The sequence below is a fragment of the Phaseolus vulgaris genome, chromosome 1, assembly GCF_051622355.1.
Source record: "Phaseolus vulgaris cultivar YP4 chromosome 1, ASM5162235v1, whole genome shotgun sequence".
Lineage (NCBI taxonomy): Eukaryota > Viridiplantae > Streptophyta > Magnoliopsida > Fabales > Fabaceae > Phaseolus > Phaseolus vulgaris.
In genome coordinates this window covers 50,346,295-50,360,331 of record NC_143498.1, presented here as the reverse complement: position 1 = coordinate 50,360,331, position 14,037 = coordinate 50,346,295, and the positions used below count along the sequence as shown (strand labels likewise).

The 14,037-nt window shown below is 29.4% G+C and overlaps 2 protein-coding genes and 1 long non-coding RNA gene across 3 annotated transcripts; 2 read left to right on the top strand and 1 right to left on the bottom strand.

Annotated features, from left to right (window-relative positions):
- Positions 1–1,632: 1,632 nt before the first annotated feature.
- On the bottom strand, positions 1,633–4,189 carry LOC137814756 (uncharacterized). The gene is made up of 2 exons (XR_011081679.2): positions 3,925–4,189; positions 1,633–3,709 (listed from the first exon to the last, which is right to left on the bottom strand). It is a non-coding gene; the product is annotated as an uncharacterized LOC137814756 (long non-coding RNA).
- Positions 4,190–7,632: 3,443 nt separating this feature from the next.
- Positions 7,633–8,594, top strand: LOC137816231 (uncharacterized). The gene has a single exon (XM_068619307.1). It carries the CDS (start codon positions 7,702–7,704, stop codon positions 8,287–8,289), a length of 588 nt encoding a protein of 195 aa, XP_068475408.1. The 5' UTR covers positions 7,633–7,701; the 3' UTR covers positions 8,290–8,594.
- Positions 8,595–10,774: 2,180 nt separating this feature from the next.
- LOC137816230 (uncharacterized) lies at positions 10,775–11,723 on the top strand. The gene has a single exon (XM_068619306.2). It carries the CDS (start codon positions 10,841–10,843, stop codon positions 11,426–11,428), a length of 588 nt encoding a protein of 195 aa, XP_068475407.1. The 5' UTR covers positions 10,775–10,840; the 3' UTR covers positions 11,429–11,723.
- The last annotated feature ends 2,314 nt before the right edge of the window (positions 11,724–14,037 follow it).

Sequence of the window (14,037 nt, the reverse complement as noted above, 5' to 3'; positions counted from 1 at the left end):
TTTATTTTGAGGCAACAAAATAGCATACTCTCACACATTTTCATACCAAATCTCACATATAAAATAAAATAATATCTATTTTCAATCACTCTCTACACTTTATTTTTTGTTTTTCAATTTTGACTCATCCAAAATTATTTCTATATGCATGTTACATTTCTATTATCGTGAAAATTATGTAAAAGAATAAAACGTGTATACAATGACGCAAGTGTTTCCACTATAGTGACTATGATAATGTTTATTTTAAAAAATATATTATTATTTTTTGTCTTTTATCTCTGTCATTTTTAATGTCCGATAGAAAATTGTATTTTTTTAATGTTCTTTACAAGTTAAAATATACAAAAACAAAATTCATTTCAGCGACTACGTTTTTTAGTTACTAAAACATTATAAATGCTAAAAATTTAATCATGTTAAATTAACTCCAGTACCTGATCTAGTAAAGAGTACTAAAAAAATAAAAATAAAACATACGTCAGGCAGGATCCAACGCAAAAGTATGATGAAAATATGCAAAATTCGAAGTCATTATGCAATTAAATATATAATTAGTGGTCCTTTGATATATCATTAATAATATTTTCTACTATATTATTTATATGATCTCCTCTTGTAGTAGAAATTAAAAGAGTTTGGCATAAGATTTGTAAAATAAGTTTTATTTACTCATCTTGTTAATACATGGGGATCACTTTATTGCTCATGATGATTTTTTATTAATTGATCCATCTTTCAAATTGTGGAATCAAATGCATACTTACAAAAATATGATTCCAAGGCATCTTCACTAGTTCTTTTATCTCATTAATTAAAATTCCTGAGAGGCTTCTCCAAAATATAACAATACCGTTAATGATCCAGCCTCTTCCTTGACCATCATATCAACCATTAATCTTCAAAAAAAAAAATCTCTTACATTGCAAGATTAATACCAAAAAGCAAGGCAGGATTACCAAGACTATATTTTTAGAAAAAAAATACATAAACAACTATTTTCTTTATCAATAAGAATAAATAAATAAATATGGATCACTTTAGAATGGTTTAGAACTTTATACATAATCATACATTCATAAAAATAAATAAATAAATATGAATCACTTTAGAATGGTTTAAAACCTTGTACATAACCATACATTGTATGGAAAATTTAAAATTTCATCTATTGTCTTATTTTTAAGAAATATCTTCCCATTGTTCTCATAACATATACAAACCTAACAAGAATCATAATAAAATATCTCTTATAAACCTTAACGAACTGACACCCCACACATGATTGCCATGATTTTGAGTTTCAAAAAAATAGACGAGAAATTAAAGGAGTTTGATCCTTCTTTTTACAAGAAAGAAAATTTATCTTAGAGCATAAAAGAGAATAATGTAAAAGATACAAGAGAAGCGTTAGCAACACTCTTAAAGTATTACCGTGTGTGTTGTTATCGTTTTTCAAGATATAAACATGTTTATTAATAGCTTTCAAATGAAAATGGATCTCATACATACAACTATATTTGAAACAGAACTAGTATACGAAAGAACAAGATATCATTTTTAGCAGTTCAGGCTTCAAAAAGAGAAAACAAGAGAATTATGATAGAATACAAAAAACATCCATTCCATGGCTTTATAGAATATAAGAAAATATCATTCATAACATCATCTTTTTTTAGCAATAAATAAATAAAATAAAATAAAACATTTGAAGGGTATTTCAATCCTTATACATAATGTTAAAAATCCCTTACCTAAGGCCAAGGACCAAGAACAAATCCTGCCACATAATACCTTTCAATCTCTGAATCAAACAATGCACACAAACTACACAATGGGCCAGAAAATACAAGCCCCAAAACACCAAACCGACCAGTCCAACATAACCACATACACACCTAACAAAAAAACCTACAAAATCCTTCCACCCAAAAGAACCAAAGTAAAACAATGCAAAGAAAAGAAAACAACAAACTTCAATCCTTCATAACCCCAGTAACTGACTCAAGAACCTCTGACAAACATCAAACCCCTTTATTGGCCAAAGACCAATGTTAGTAGCACCCAGCCAAACAACAAAAGATAAAAGATATGCAACAAGAAATAAACCATACATGTCGATCCCTCAGGAACTCCTTAGAATTACTAACAGCCCCTCGCAGTTCTTTCCAATCGTCGTATTTAGACTCAATGATCTCTTTCCACATCTCTACAGACTGAATACGCCAAATCCATTTCCCTAAAAGCGCATCATTAAAAAGTCTTATATCTTTTATACCCAAACCACCTTTCTCTCTAGAATTGCACACCTTCTCCCACGCCACCCAAGCAACCTTCTTGCCATCCTTCCCCAAACCCCAAAGGAAATTCTGTATTTTCTTAATAGAGAGAACCACAGACAATGGCATCTTGAAAAAAGACATATAGAACAAAGGAATATTAGAAATAACTGACCTCAACAAACAAACTCTACCAGCCATAGATAAAAACTTCTCTTTCCATCTATCCAATCTTTGCCGAATCTTAGCGACCACATTATCCCTGAAGCGCACTCTCCAATGATTTTCGCCCACCTCCATACCCAAATACTTGAAAGGGACATTTGTAATCTCGCAATGTAAAACAGACGAGTAATGTTGCAATTGAGATTGACTTATACCCACCCCTCCAATCTTATTCGAAGCCGTATAATATAGATTTGATCACCATTATGTTTTGTGGGCAAACCTTACAAAAGAAGAGAGTTTCATCCGTAAAGTGCAGCATATTGACCTTTACTCTTTTAGACCCAACCTCCACACTCTGCAACAGATCCTTGGCAACTGCTTGCCTGACTAGACCTGCCATTCCTTCAGCCACTATAAGGAACAAAAAAGGAGCAAGAGGATCCCCCGGTCTAAGACCCTTCCCGGGTTTGAACTCCTCTGTTGGACTCCCGTTTACAAGGATGGACACTGAAGTATACTCTAGACACGCTTTTATCCATCTAATCCATTTACCCCCAAACCCAAGCCGGTCTAGCATATAATAAAGAAAATCCAATCGCACTGAATCATACGCTTTTTCATAGTTTACCTTTAGGAATAAGCATGAGGATTTCTTCCTTTTGACTTCCTTTAGGGTCTCATTTGCTATCAACACACTATCCAAAAGGCCCCTCCCCTCAAAGAAAGCTGCTTGTCTATCATCATTGACCCCCCAGTAACACTCTTTTAAGTCTCTTTGACAGCAACTTGGCCACAATTTTATATATGCACCCTACCAAAGATATCGGTCTGCACTCATTTAAGTTTGAAGGATTACTTACCTTAGGGATAAGGGCAATGAAGGACGCATTTAGTCCCTTAGGCCAAAATTCATAATTCTCAAAGTTTTGAATTGCCCTAACGAAATCTGACTTTACAATATCCCAGCTAATCTTTATAAACTCAAAATTATATCCATCAGGTCGTCCTGGGCTTTTCGCCCCTTCGCAGTCCCAAATTGCCTCCTTAATCTCCTCTTCAGAAAAAGCCTTCAAAATATTTACATTATCCTCCTCCAAAATGCGCTTAAAGGGAACATTGTCTAATCTAACCTGAAGATTTTCCCCCTCCATGAATCTAGCCTCAAAGAAGTCCTTCACGCTTGCATCTCATGAAGTATTTTTGGGAAGAGATAATTTTCAATCATATGTTCTCACTTCTCAGGTACATAGACAGCAAGACTACTGAATAAAGGGCGCAACAACATTTGTAAATAAAGATGAATATTTCAATGTGTCTGAAACCAGTTTAAAGAGGAAAAAAGAGACGAAGAGAAGCACAAGCGATTTAACTTTACAGTGTAAATCAATTGAACCAAATAAAAAAATAAAATTCAAACAAATTAATCGGAACAAAAAGAAACCCTAAATTACAAGATGACATAATGAAATATACTAACCTTTGTTGACCAAACAAGAAACGATGGAAAGATGTAGAGTGAGAGAGAGGAGCAATAGCCTTGCCAGATTCACAGTTAAGGCCTACTGAAATTGAGAGTAATGCGCCAGAAATAGATTGGAGAATGGAAATAATTTCAATGTGACGCCGTCTAAGAAGGAAGGAGGTTAGGGTTTAAGATGGTAAGGGGTCAAGGTCAAGGTCAAGTAGTGCAGGGTTCAAGCTCACTGGTTGTGTGGCATTGTGTAAGTTGGAGCAGGGTATACAAAATTTAGGGGTTTAAGGAGACAAGGCTAAATATGTCTCAATTTGAACAAAAATTTGGAATCATGTTTAGCGAACCGACACATATTGTTTCACTAAAAAACACACTTAATTCAATAGCAAATTTAGTGTTTGAAATCAACAAAATTATTTAGCGATCGATATCAAAATTGCCACTAAAATAATTTTTTTTTATCGCTATTTCAATCACCAATAATATTATTCTTATTTTACTTTATACAACCATTGATTTCATTTTCTGTAGTTATTTTGATCCTTCTTTCAGTTATTAAACAAACATATATTACTAACTATCTATTTATTTGTAGTTTTGATTGCTAATTTGTTGTATATATCAATTGTTCTTTGTTTTAGTCATAATTTGCAATTTATTTATTTTGATCACTAAATTTGATCATCAAAAAGTCTTTTTTCTGGTTAATAATTTTAAGTATATAATTTAAAAGAATTAATTATATATTAACTATAATAATTTTAATAATAAAAATAATATTAGCATTTAGCAATATTATTATAATTATATAATAATAATATGTTATTATTGTAATAATATTGTTAATATTATTTTTATTATTATAACTATTAGATCTAATTTTTATTATATTTTTTTTATAAATATTAACTAATAAATACTTTTATTAGAATATATTATTGTAAAAATAAAATTAATATTAACAAAATTATTATTTTAATAAAAATAAAAATATTATTACTAATTATTATAACTAATACTATTAAAGTTGAAATATTATAAAAATAAGAAATTAACTATAATATTATTATTTATTTTTTATCAGTAATAAAAAATGGATAAATGTGAATCACTTTAGGGATAATCCAACTCTTACACATAATAATAGACCTAGTTCACTCCCACCTAAAAAACACGTCATCAGACACCTATGATTAAAAACACCTGACTTTACTAAAAAATCAAACATCCTAAAAACAAACACTTGAACTCAATAATATATCAAGAAATCATCAGCATACAGACCAGAGGTTCTAGATACCAATCGAAAAAAGAAAAGAATTCAGAAAGAGACTTGGATGTAATCCAAAACCAAGTCTTCACTTGAATCGAGACAACCACTTCTCAATATTATTAAATTTGTATTTTCTATATAAAAAATTATTAAAATAATATCAGTTATAACTATTATTATTATAAAAATAATAAATATTATATTTCAATGTTTTTGTTCTTATATTAATATTAATTTTTATATTATATAATTAATTTTTAAATAATATTTAAATTTATATAATACTAAGAAATAATTAATTAAGACAAAAAGGTAAAAAAAAAAAAAAAACAAGAGAATAAGAGGGGGGAAAGTGTTTTTCAATAAATATTATCATATGACTATCCTAAATATCAGCATTTTAATAGTTTTTATTTCAACATATATGTTATTCTCATGGAAGTATCATCTCTAATTTATACCTTTAACATCATTTAAAAGTGAACTAATATGGTATGCAAAAAAATAATGTCAACTTGAATAAGTGATTCGATATAGAAAATGTTAATTACTTTTTAGTTTTATTTTATTATGTTTTTTCCACTAAATCTTTGCTTTAGTTAACTTTAATTTTATACCATACTTTATTTACTTATAGGCTCAAAGTAATTTACTCTCCTTAATTAGCTTAAGTAGTTTTATAATTAGTTAATTTAAACATTATAAATTAACTAAAATGTTAACAAGGTGGTGAATAAACATGAATTTGTCAATTTAGGAACATGCAACGAACCCCAAATTTACTTTCTAATAAATGGGAAGTTGGATCCAATTGAATTAATGCTAGTAACTAAGCTCATAAAATTCTCAAACTAGTGAAAGGGCTGAGCAAACATGAGTTATGGTAGACGTTTCTTTATGCAGTTTTTTCTGTGACTCCATAAGTTAGGTGAAAAGATGATTTTACTCTTAAAAGTATATATTATCGGTTTAAAAATATATTTCCCCTCTACAATCTGAAATATTTTTAAAAAATAATATATTTCAGAATATAAGATATTTTTGAAATCTGATTCTATAATCTAGAATATATTGTTTTAAGAAACATATTACATATTATAGAATTCTGAAAATATTTCTAAAAATATCTTCTGAATTTTATAATTTGAAATATAATTTTTTTAAAAAAAATACATTATAAATTCTACCATTTATAATGTATTTTTTTAGAAAATATATTTTAAATTATAAAATTCAAAAGACGCTACAAACAAGTGTAGAGCAGGTTGGCCCGCTAACCCACATAAATAAAAAATATTTTTTTTTGTAAAAATAATCATACTCCACACACTCATTATTGCATTGTAACCTTTATTTTTATTTTATTTTAAAAAAATAAATATAGTGTACTAAAAATGAAATGTTTTATTTTAATCATATAAAAGAGTTAATATTAAGAGTGAAACTGTATCTAGTTTTAAGTAAAGTCTTATATTTAAAATTTGTAATAAAAAAATAATATAAAAAAGATATTTTAATAAGATATTCTTTAACAAATTAGTCATCTTCACTAAAATATTTTGTTGCAAAATTTTAATAGAATATTCTGATACAATTATATACATATAGAAAAAAAAAATACAAAACAAAATTTTAATTATTTTTATAAACTTTCGACAAATAATAAAGCTAAAATAATTTTTCCATCAGATATGCCTTTGAGATTTAGTGTTAAATTCAACAACGATTATCCTATCAAACAATATGTGAAAAATGAATGCATATCAAATTATTTACAAAATAACTACAATGAACACATGAAGATCTTTAACAACATTCCCACAACTAGATACACCAAGAGAACCTTTAGCATTGAAAAATGTTCTATTTAAAACCAATACCAGGAGGAGGAAGTAAACAAATAAGAATAGGAACACATGAGACTTTCTTATTATGTATTATATATGTATGTCTACACCAAAACTTTAAAAAATAATGATATCTTCTAAGATGAAATTTTTACCATAAAAATTCTCAAATTGATTGACGTCACCATAAATTATGCTTTTAATTTTGTCATAAGATAATTTCATAGAATTTAAATTTTATTGTAAGAACGATATCTTTTGTTAATTTGAAGAAAATAACTACTTTAAATTTGTTTTAGGCCAGCAATAATATGAAAAAAAGTAACCAGTTATAGAATTTGACGTAACCATTTAATATGCAGTTTCGGAGGTTGATTGAAGCAAAAAAAAGAGAGAAAAAGGAGGAAAAGGAGTGCCAAGTAACCTGAAACAAAAAAATAGGTAGAATTGGTTGTTAATACTTTGGTATAGTGCTAAAATTAAGCACTGAAAACAAGAATCCTTAATTAGGTGTCAAAAAATGAATGGAGAGAAGTGTTACTCGTCCACTATAAATCCCTCCGCAAGGGCTTAGTGATTCCTCATCCTGGTGTGCGACATAGAACACCTAATAACCCCAGAAGAAAATAAAACCTTCAACTTTGGTTTTTGAATACCAAAATGGAACGTTCTACAAAACTCTTCTGGGTGTTGGTTCTATGCGTAGCTGTAATGGCACACCAGGCAGCTGCACTGGAAATACTAAAAGGAATAAATCCACTAATCGGTGAGACAACACTAAGAGGAAAGGGTTTAATCAGCAAGGTATGCACATTGTCCCCGAGCAGAGACCTATGCGTTGAGGTCCTCTCTTCCGACAAAATCAGAAGCCCTACCGCAAACCTCAAAGAATTGGCAATCATTTCCCTTAGGTTTGCTGCTACAAACGCTTCCGACATCCTCGCCGACGCAAAAACACTCATTGACGACGACAGCCTAGAACCTTCTATCCAACAAGGTTTGGCTGATTGCAAGGAGAACATCTTGGACGCAGAGAGCCAACTGGAGGACACCATTGCTGCCTTGTTGATCGATTCTGAAGCTGATGCACAACGCTGGCTCAGAGCTGCCTTGGCTGCCATCGACACCTGCGATGCCTCCATCCCCGGAGACGATGATGTTCTCTCTGTTAAGAGCACCATGTTTCGCAAGATCTGCAACATTGTCATCGTCGTCAACAAGGTCCTCATTAATCCAACCATATTATAAAAACCTTCGCCGTTGTGGATCCATCCATACGTATCGTTTCCTGTGTAACTCTTTTCTTCGTCCTTTTCTTGTCAATCTCAAATTAAGTAGTGCATGTTGTGTCCGAGTTTTTTCATTTCTTTTTTTCTTGTAAGAAAATGACTACTCGGACAAATGCATAGTTGTGTTTAAGAAGTTACACAAACAACATGATGATAGGTCATGTTTGCAGGTTGATTACACCTGAGTAGCTTGTCATAAGAAAATTTTGTTTGAGAATTGATAAGAATTTTTTTATTTGAAATATTTGATTATATCATTTCCTAGTTCTTATCTTTTTCAACTTCGTAGAAGCTATCATTATAATGTTGGTCATGATAATAAAATATATTCGTACTAAATATAAAAAATATAAGAAGAATCATATGCAATATATATTTTTCTACAATAAAGATAAAAATCGCTACACTGTTTTAATTCCTATAATAGAAATAACAAATATATGATGTATTTCTATAAATTTGTCTATAAGAATTTATTGGAGAATAAAATAAAATAAAATAAACATTTTAAAATTAGTTTATTAATAAATTTAAAATTAATTTTTTTGAAATAATTAACATGAAATATATTTTATAAAATTTTATATATAATGTTATTTTAATTTATGTAAAAGAAAATTATGATTACCTATCGAACAATACGTGAAAATGAATGCATATAAAATTATTTATAAAATAAATCCACCGTAATAACAAGTTGAGAGTCGTCGTAGACATTCCAAATATTAGTCTAACATTTGGATATAACAACTCCATAATGAGAATTTATGAAGAAAAATAATGACAATAAACGAGATTTTTTCTTATCACCCTTTCTTTTTATTTTCCATCTAGCATGGTATAAAAAGAAATTAATAAATTAAAAAGAATTAATAATTTTAGTTTTAGATACATTAAAAAATTAAATACATTAGGTGTAGAAAAATAATTTTAATATTTAAAAGAGTTAGAAATATAATTATTGAAGAAAGAAATGAGTTTTTACAAAATAATAAATAATAAATTAAATAAATGATCATCTCTTATTTATTTTTCTTTTTATATTCAACATATACTATATTATTTCTATAATTAACAACAAATTATACAAAATAAGTAAGAAAACTGCTTCATATTTTCTTTTTCTTAGATTGTACAACACAATAATTATTTTTTTATGTTATACAACATAATAACATATACATTGTCACATCACTCTCCATATTTAGTATGTGTCGGATGGACATGAGTACGACCTATTTGGAAAACATTAATGATGTTGAGGATATTATTGGCTTGGTGAGGGAGTTTATGAGCATGGGTGCGGTGTTGGACCTTTCAGAAAGTTTGACTTGCTTTGGTAAGCATGGTGACACAGCAGTACCTGTACCTGCACTCACCGCAGTAGCAACTCCATCACCATCTCCAGGGATGAGAGAGATATTCTTTTGGGACATTAGGAGGGAGAAGAGAATAAATAAAGAGAAGGGAGAGAGAGAATTTTAGAAGAGTAAGTGCGAAATGTAGTTGAATTAATGATGAATAAGAAGATAGATCTTAAAATACAACAATACAAAATAAGTTAAAATTAGTGTTACAATACATATAAATAATAATTTAAATATTATTACCTACTTTCAATCTTACTAATAATTATTTTCCTGTCCATGCTGAAATTCAAAAAAATAAATTGTGTTTTTATGATAACCATTATCTATGTGAGACTAATAGACAACAGTTGTTGATAGGAACAGTTGTTTATGTGCAGGGTCATAACTATAGACGACGGTTTTACAATTAGCTGTTGTCTATAGGTTCGTTTTCATAATTAACCGTTGTTTATAGGTTTGTTTTCATTTCAAAAATGTCACTACATTTGAATAAACAACGTTTGACTATAAACAAGTGTGGTAAGATTGTAGTTGGATGCCTCACCAAAATTTAAAAAAATAATGATATCTTTTATGCTGAAATTTTTACAACTTACAACAATTTCCAAATTGATTGATGTCTTCATAAATAGAAAGAGTATTTATATATCTTTAATAACTTCAACTATTAATTTGAAGAAAATAACTACTTTAAATTTTTTTTAGGCCAGCTAGAATATGTTGAAGCATAATGTATGAGTATAAGTTGTAGAAAACCAAAAGCTTAGGAGCTGATGACAAATGATTGGTTTGACATAACTAATAGTGAGATATAGAATTTGACGTAACCATTTAAGATGCAGTTCCAGAGGTTGATTGAAGCAAAAAAAACGGAGAGAAAAAGAAGGAAGAAAAGGAGTGTCAAGTAACCTAAAACAAAAAATAGGTAGGGTTGGTTGTTAATACTTTGGTATAGTGCTAAAATTAAGCACTGAAAACAAGAATCCTTAATTAGGTGTTAAAAAATGAATGGAGAGGAGTGTTACTCACCACTATAAATCTCTCCGCAAGGGCCCATTGATTCCTCATCCTGGTGTGTGGCATAGAACATCAAACCTCAGAAGAAAATAAAACCTTCAACTTTGGTTTTTGAATACCAAAATGGAACGTTCTACAAAACTCTTCTGGGTGTTGGTTCTATGCGTAGCTGTAATGGCACACCAGGCAGCTGCACTGGAAATACTAAAAGGAATAAATCCACTAATCGGTGTGGAAACACTAACAGGAAAGAGTCTAATCAACAAGGTATGCATATTGTCCCCAAGCAGAGACCTATGCGTTGAGGTCCTCTCTTCCGACAAACTCAGAAGCCCTACCGCAAACCTTAAAGACTTGGCAATCATTTCCCTTAGGTTTGCTGCCACAAACGCTTCCGGCATCCTCGCCGACGCCAAAACGCTCATTGACGACGACAGCCTGGAACCTGATGTCCAACAAGGTTTGGCTGATTGCAAGGAGAACATCTTGGACGCAGAGAGCCAATTGGAGGACACCATCGCTGCCTTGATGATCGATTCTGAAGCTGATGCACAACGTTGGCTCAGAGCTGCCTTGGCTGCCATCGACACTTGCGATGCCTCCATCCCCGGAGACGATGATGTTCTCTCTGTTAAGAGCGCCATCTTTCGCAAGCTCTGCAACATTGTCATCGTCGTCAACAAGGTCCTTGTTAATCCAACTTTGTTGTAAAAACCTTCATCGTTGTGGATCCACATATATTTCGTTTCCATTACAACTCTTTTCTTCATCTTTTCTTGTCAATCTCAAATTGAGTAGTGCATGCTGTTGTCTGAATTTTTTCATTTCTTTGTTTTGTTATGTAAGAAAATGACGGTTCAGACAAATGCATAGTTGTGTTTCAGAAGTTACACAAACAACATGATGATAGATCATGCTTGGCGGTGGATTACACCTGAGTAGATCCTTCATTAGGTTATTTGGAAAATTTTGAATGAGAATTCATAAGAAAATTTTGATTGTATTATTTCTTATTTCTTATCTTTTTCAACTTGGTGGAGGCTATCATTATAAATGTGATGGAATTTTCCTTTAGTAATGTTGCTCAAGATAATAAAATATATTCGTACTAAATACCAAAAGTATAAGAAGAATCATTTGCAATATATATTTTTCTGCAATAAAAATAAAAATGAGAGTCTTGGTTATATCGTACACTGTTTTAGTTATAATAGAATAACAAATATATGATGTACTTCTATAAATTTGTCTATAAGATCTTACTGGAGATAAAATAAAATAAAAATAAATATTTTTGAAATTAGTTTATTGATAATTTTTTATTTTTTTTTGGAATAATTAATATGAAATATGTTTTATAAAAGTTCATATACAAAGTTATTTTAATTTATGTAAAGAATGTTTTTTCTATTGTTTCCTATAAATATTTATGCGCAGTTTATCACTAAAACAAGACATATATTTATGAATTGTTTGGATGGGTTTCCTCATCTTTTTAAGAAAGAAATAAAATTATTTTTTTTCATAAACTAAATTTAGTAAAGCTGATTTGTATAAGTTCTTTTATATTTTTTTTTTATTTTTAACTCATAAACTAGTTCTTAATTGATATAGAAGTTATTTTTTTCTAAAAATATCAAACATTTCCATAAAATTAATGATAATGACACAAGAGTCTGTATAAAAAATAAACACCAAAAAAAGTTGAATTCTTTTAATCTTTCATTTCATAATTAAATTATATTCACTGAACTGGTAATAAAATAAAATTCTTTATTAGAAGAAGATACAAAATTATAATGTATAAATCATGAAAAAATTGTACAATAATTCAATATAGCTTAACAAATTGTATAATAATTCAATATCGTTTAATAATTCAATCCGAGAATAACTTATAATTGATTGATAGGAAGTGGATAGAAGCTTCCTTCCAATCTTGCATGTCAAAGCACTGTACGGCTTTAATAAATAGTTCTGATGAGAAATTCAAACTTTCCTATCTTTTTTGTCTTTGGGAAATTGTATACTAAAATATTGTTTATTGATCCCAATTTATTCATATCAAATTTTCTAGTAAAAAGTGCAAACAATTTATTGATCCCAAACCATAGCAATCTAAACTTCAAGAAACACAAAAAAAAACACCAATAAACTTCTTCATACTCCAACCACTACAAGAAAATCATGAAATAGAAATCAATTTTTAGATACCAAAATAATTAGTTACAATAGGAACTAAAATAGAGATCATTTTAGAAACTAAAAAAAATTGGTTTCTAAATTAGTTTCTATTATTTTCTATTATTGTTAAATAGTTTCTAAATTGGTATCTAATTAGCAACTAAGGTTTTAACTACCAATTATTTAATTTCTAAATTTGGTAGCAAAAACCTTAGTTGTTAATTATAAGGTGAGGTTTGCACCCACTTATATACTATATATGAAATGCTCTAATCTTTAGTCGATGTGGGATCTCCAGCACACACCCCTCACGCCGAGAGTGACAGCTCATGCGTGGGACAACATATTATGGGTGGTCTGATAATGGCGAGTGACCTGATAAGCCCAACAAACACTCGCTAGGATAGGCCCAGAATGACTTTGATACTATATAAAGAAGTGAACTTTAAGTTTAACTCAACCTCATAAAATCGACTTATAAGATATAGTTTACACCCACTTATAAAGAATAAAATATCTTAATTTCTAGTCGATGTAAGATCTCCAACAATTTACAACCAATGACTTGTTGACCTTTTGGAAGTTAAACAAAATTTTGCATCATATTTTTATGAAAAATCTCCATTTCTTCTTGAATTATTGGCATCCACGGATAAACATACAAACAAATCATAGTGTCTTGGAAAGTTGATTGTCATCCTTCTTCATTTTGAAGACAATACACATAATGGTTTTCATAACATATTATGAGTGTTTAGATGATTTAAATTTATCTTGTTTTGATCATCAAATTCATTCATTACTATCCTATTTTCATTCAAATTCACTTATATACTATAAATTGACATAATCTCTAGTTGAAGACATGAGATCTCTAATACATATGTGGACTAATATTATGAAACTCTCTTCTAATAATTTAACCGCCTAATTTGTTAAGCTATATTAAATTATTGTACCATAAGTTCTTGATTTATACATTATAATTTTCTGTCTTCTTCTCATAAAGAATTATATTTTATTCTCAGTCTGAATGAATATTTTTAATTATGAAATGAAAAGATTAAAAGTGAATTCAAATTTTTTGGTGATTATTTTTTATACAGACCCTTGTATCATTATCATTAATTTTATGG

Coding starts and splice junctions, on each gene's coding strand:
- LOC137816231 (XM_068619307.1), top strand. CDS start 7,702: ATGGAACGTTCTACAAAACTCTTCTGGGTGTTGGTTCTATGCGTAGCT.
- LOC137816230 (XM_068619306.2), top strand. CDS start 10,841: ATGGAACGTTCTACAAAACTCTTCTGGGTGTTGGTTCTATGCGTAGCT.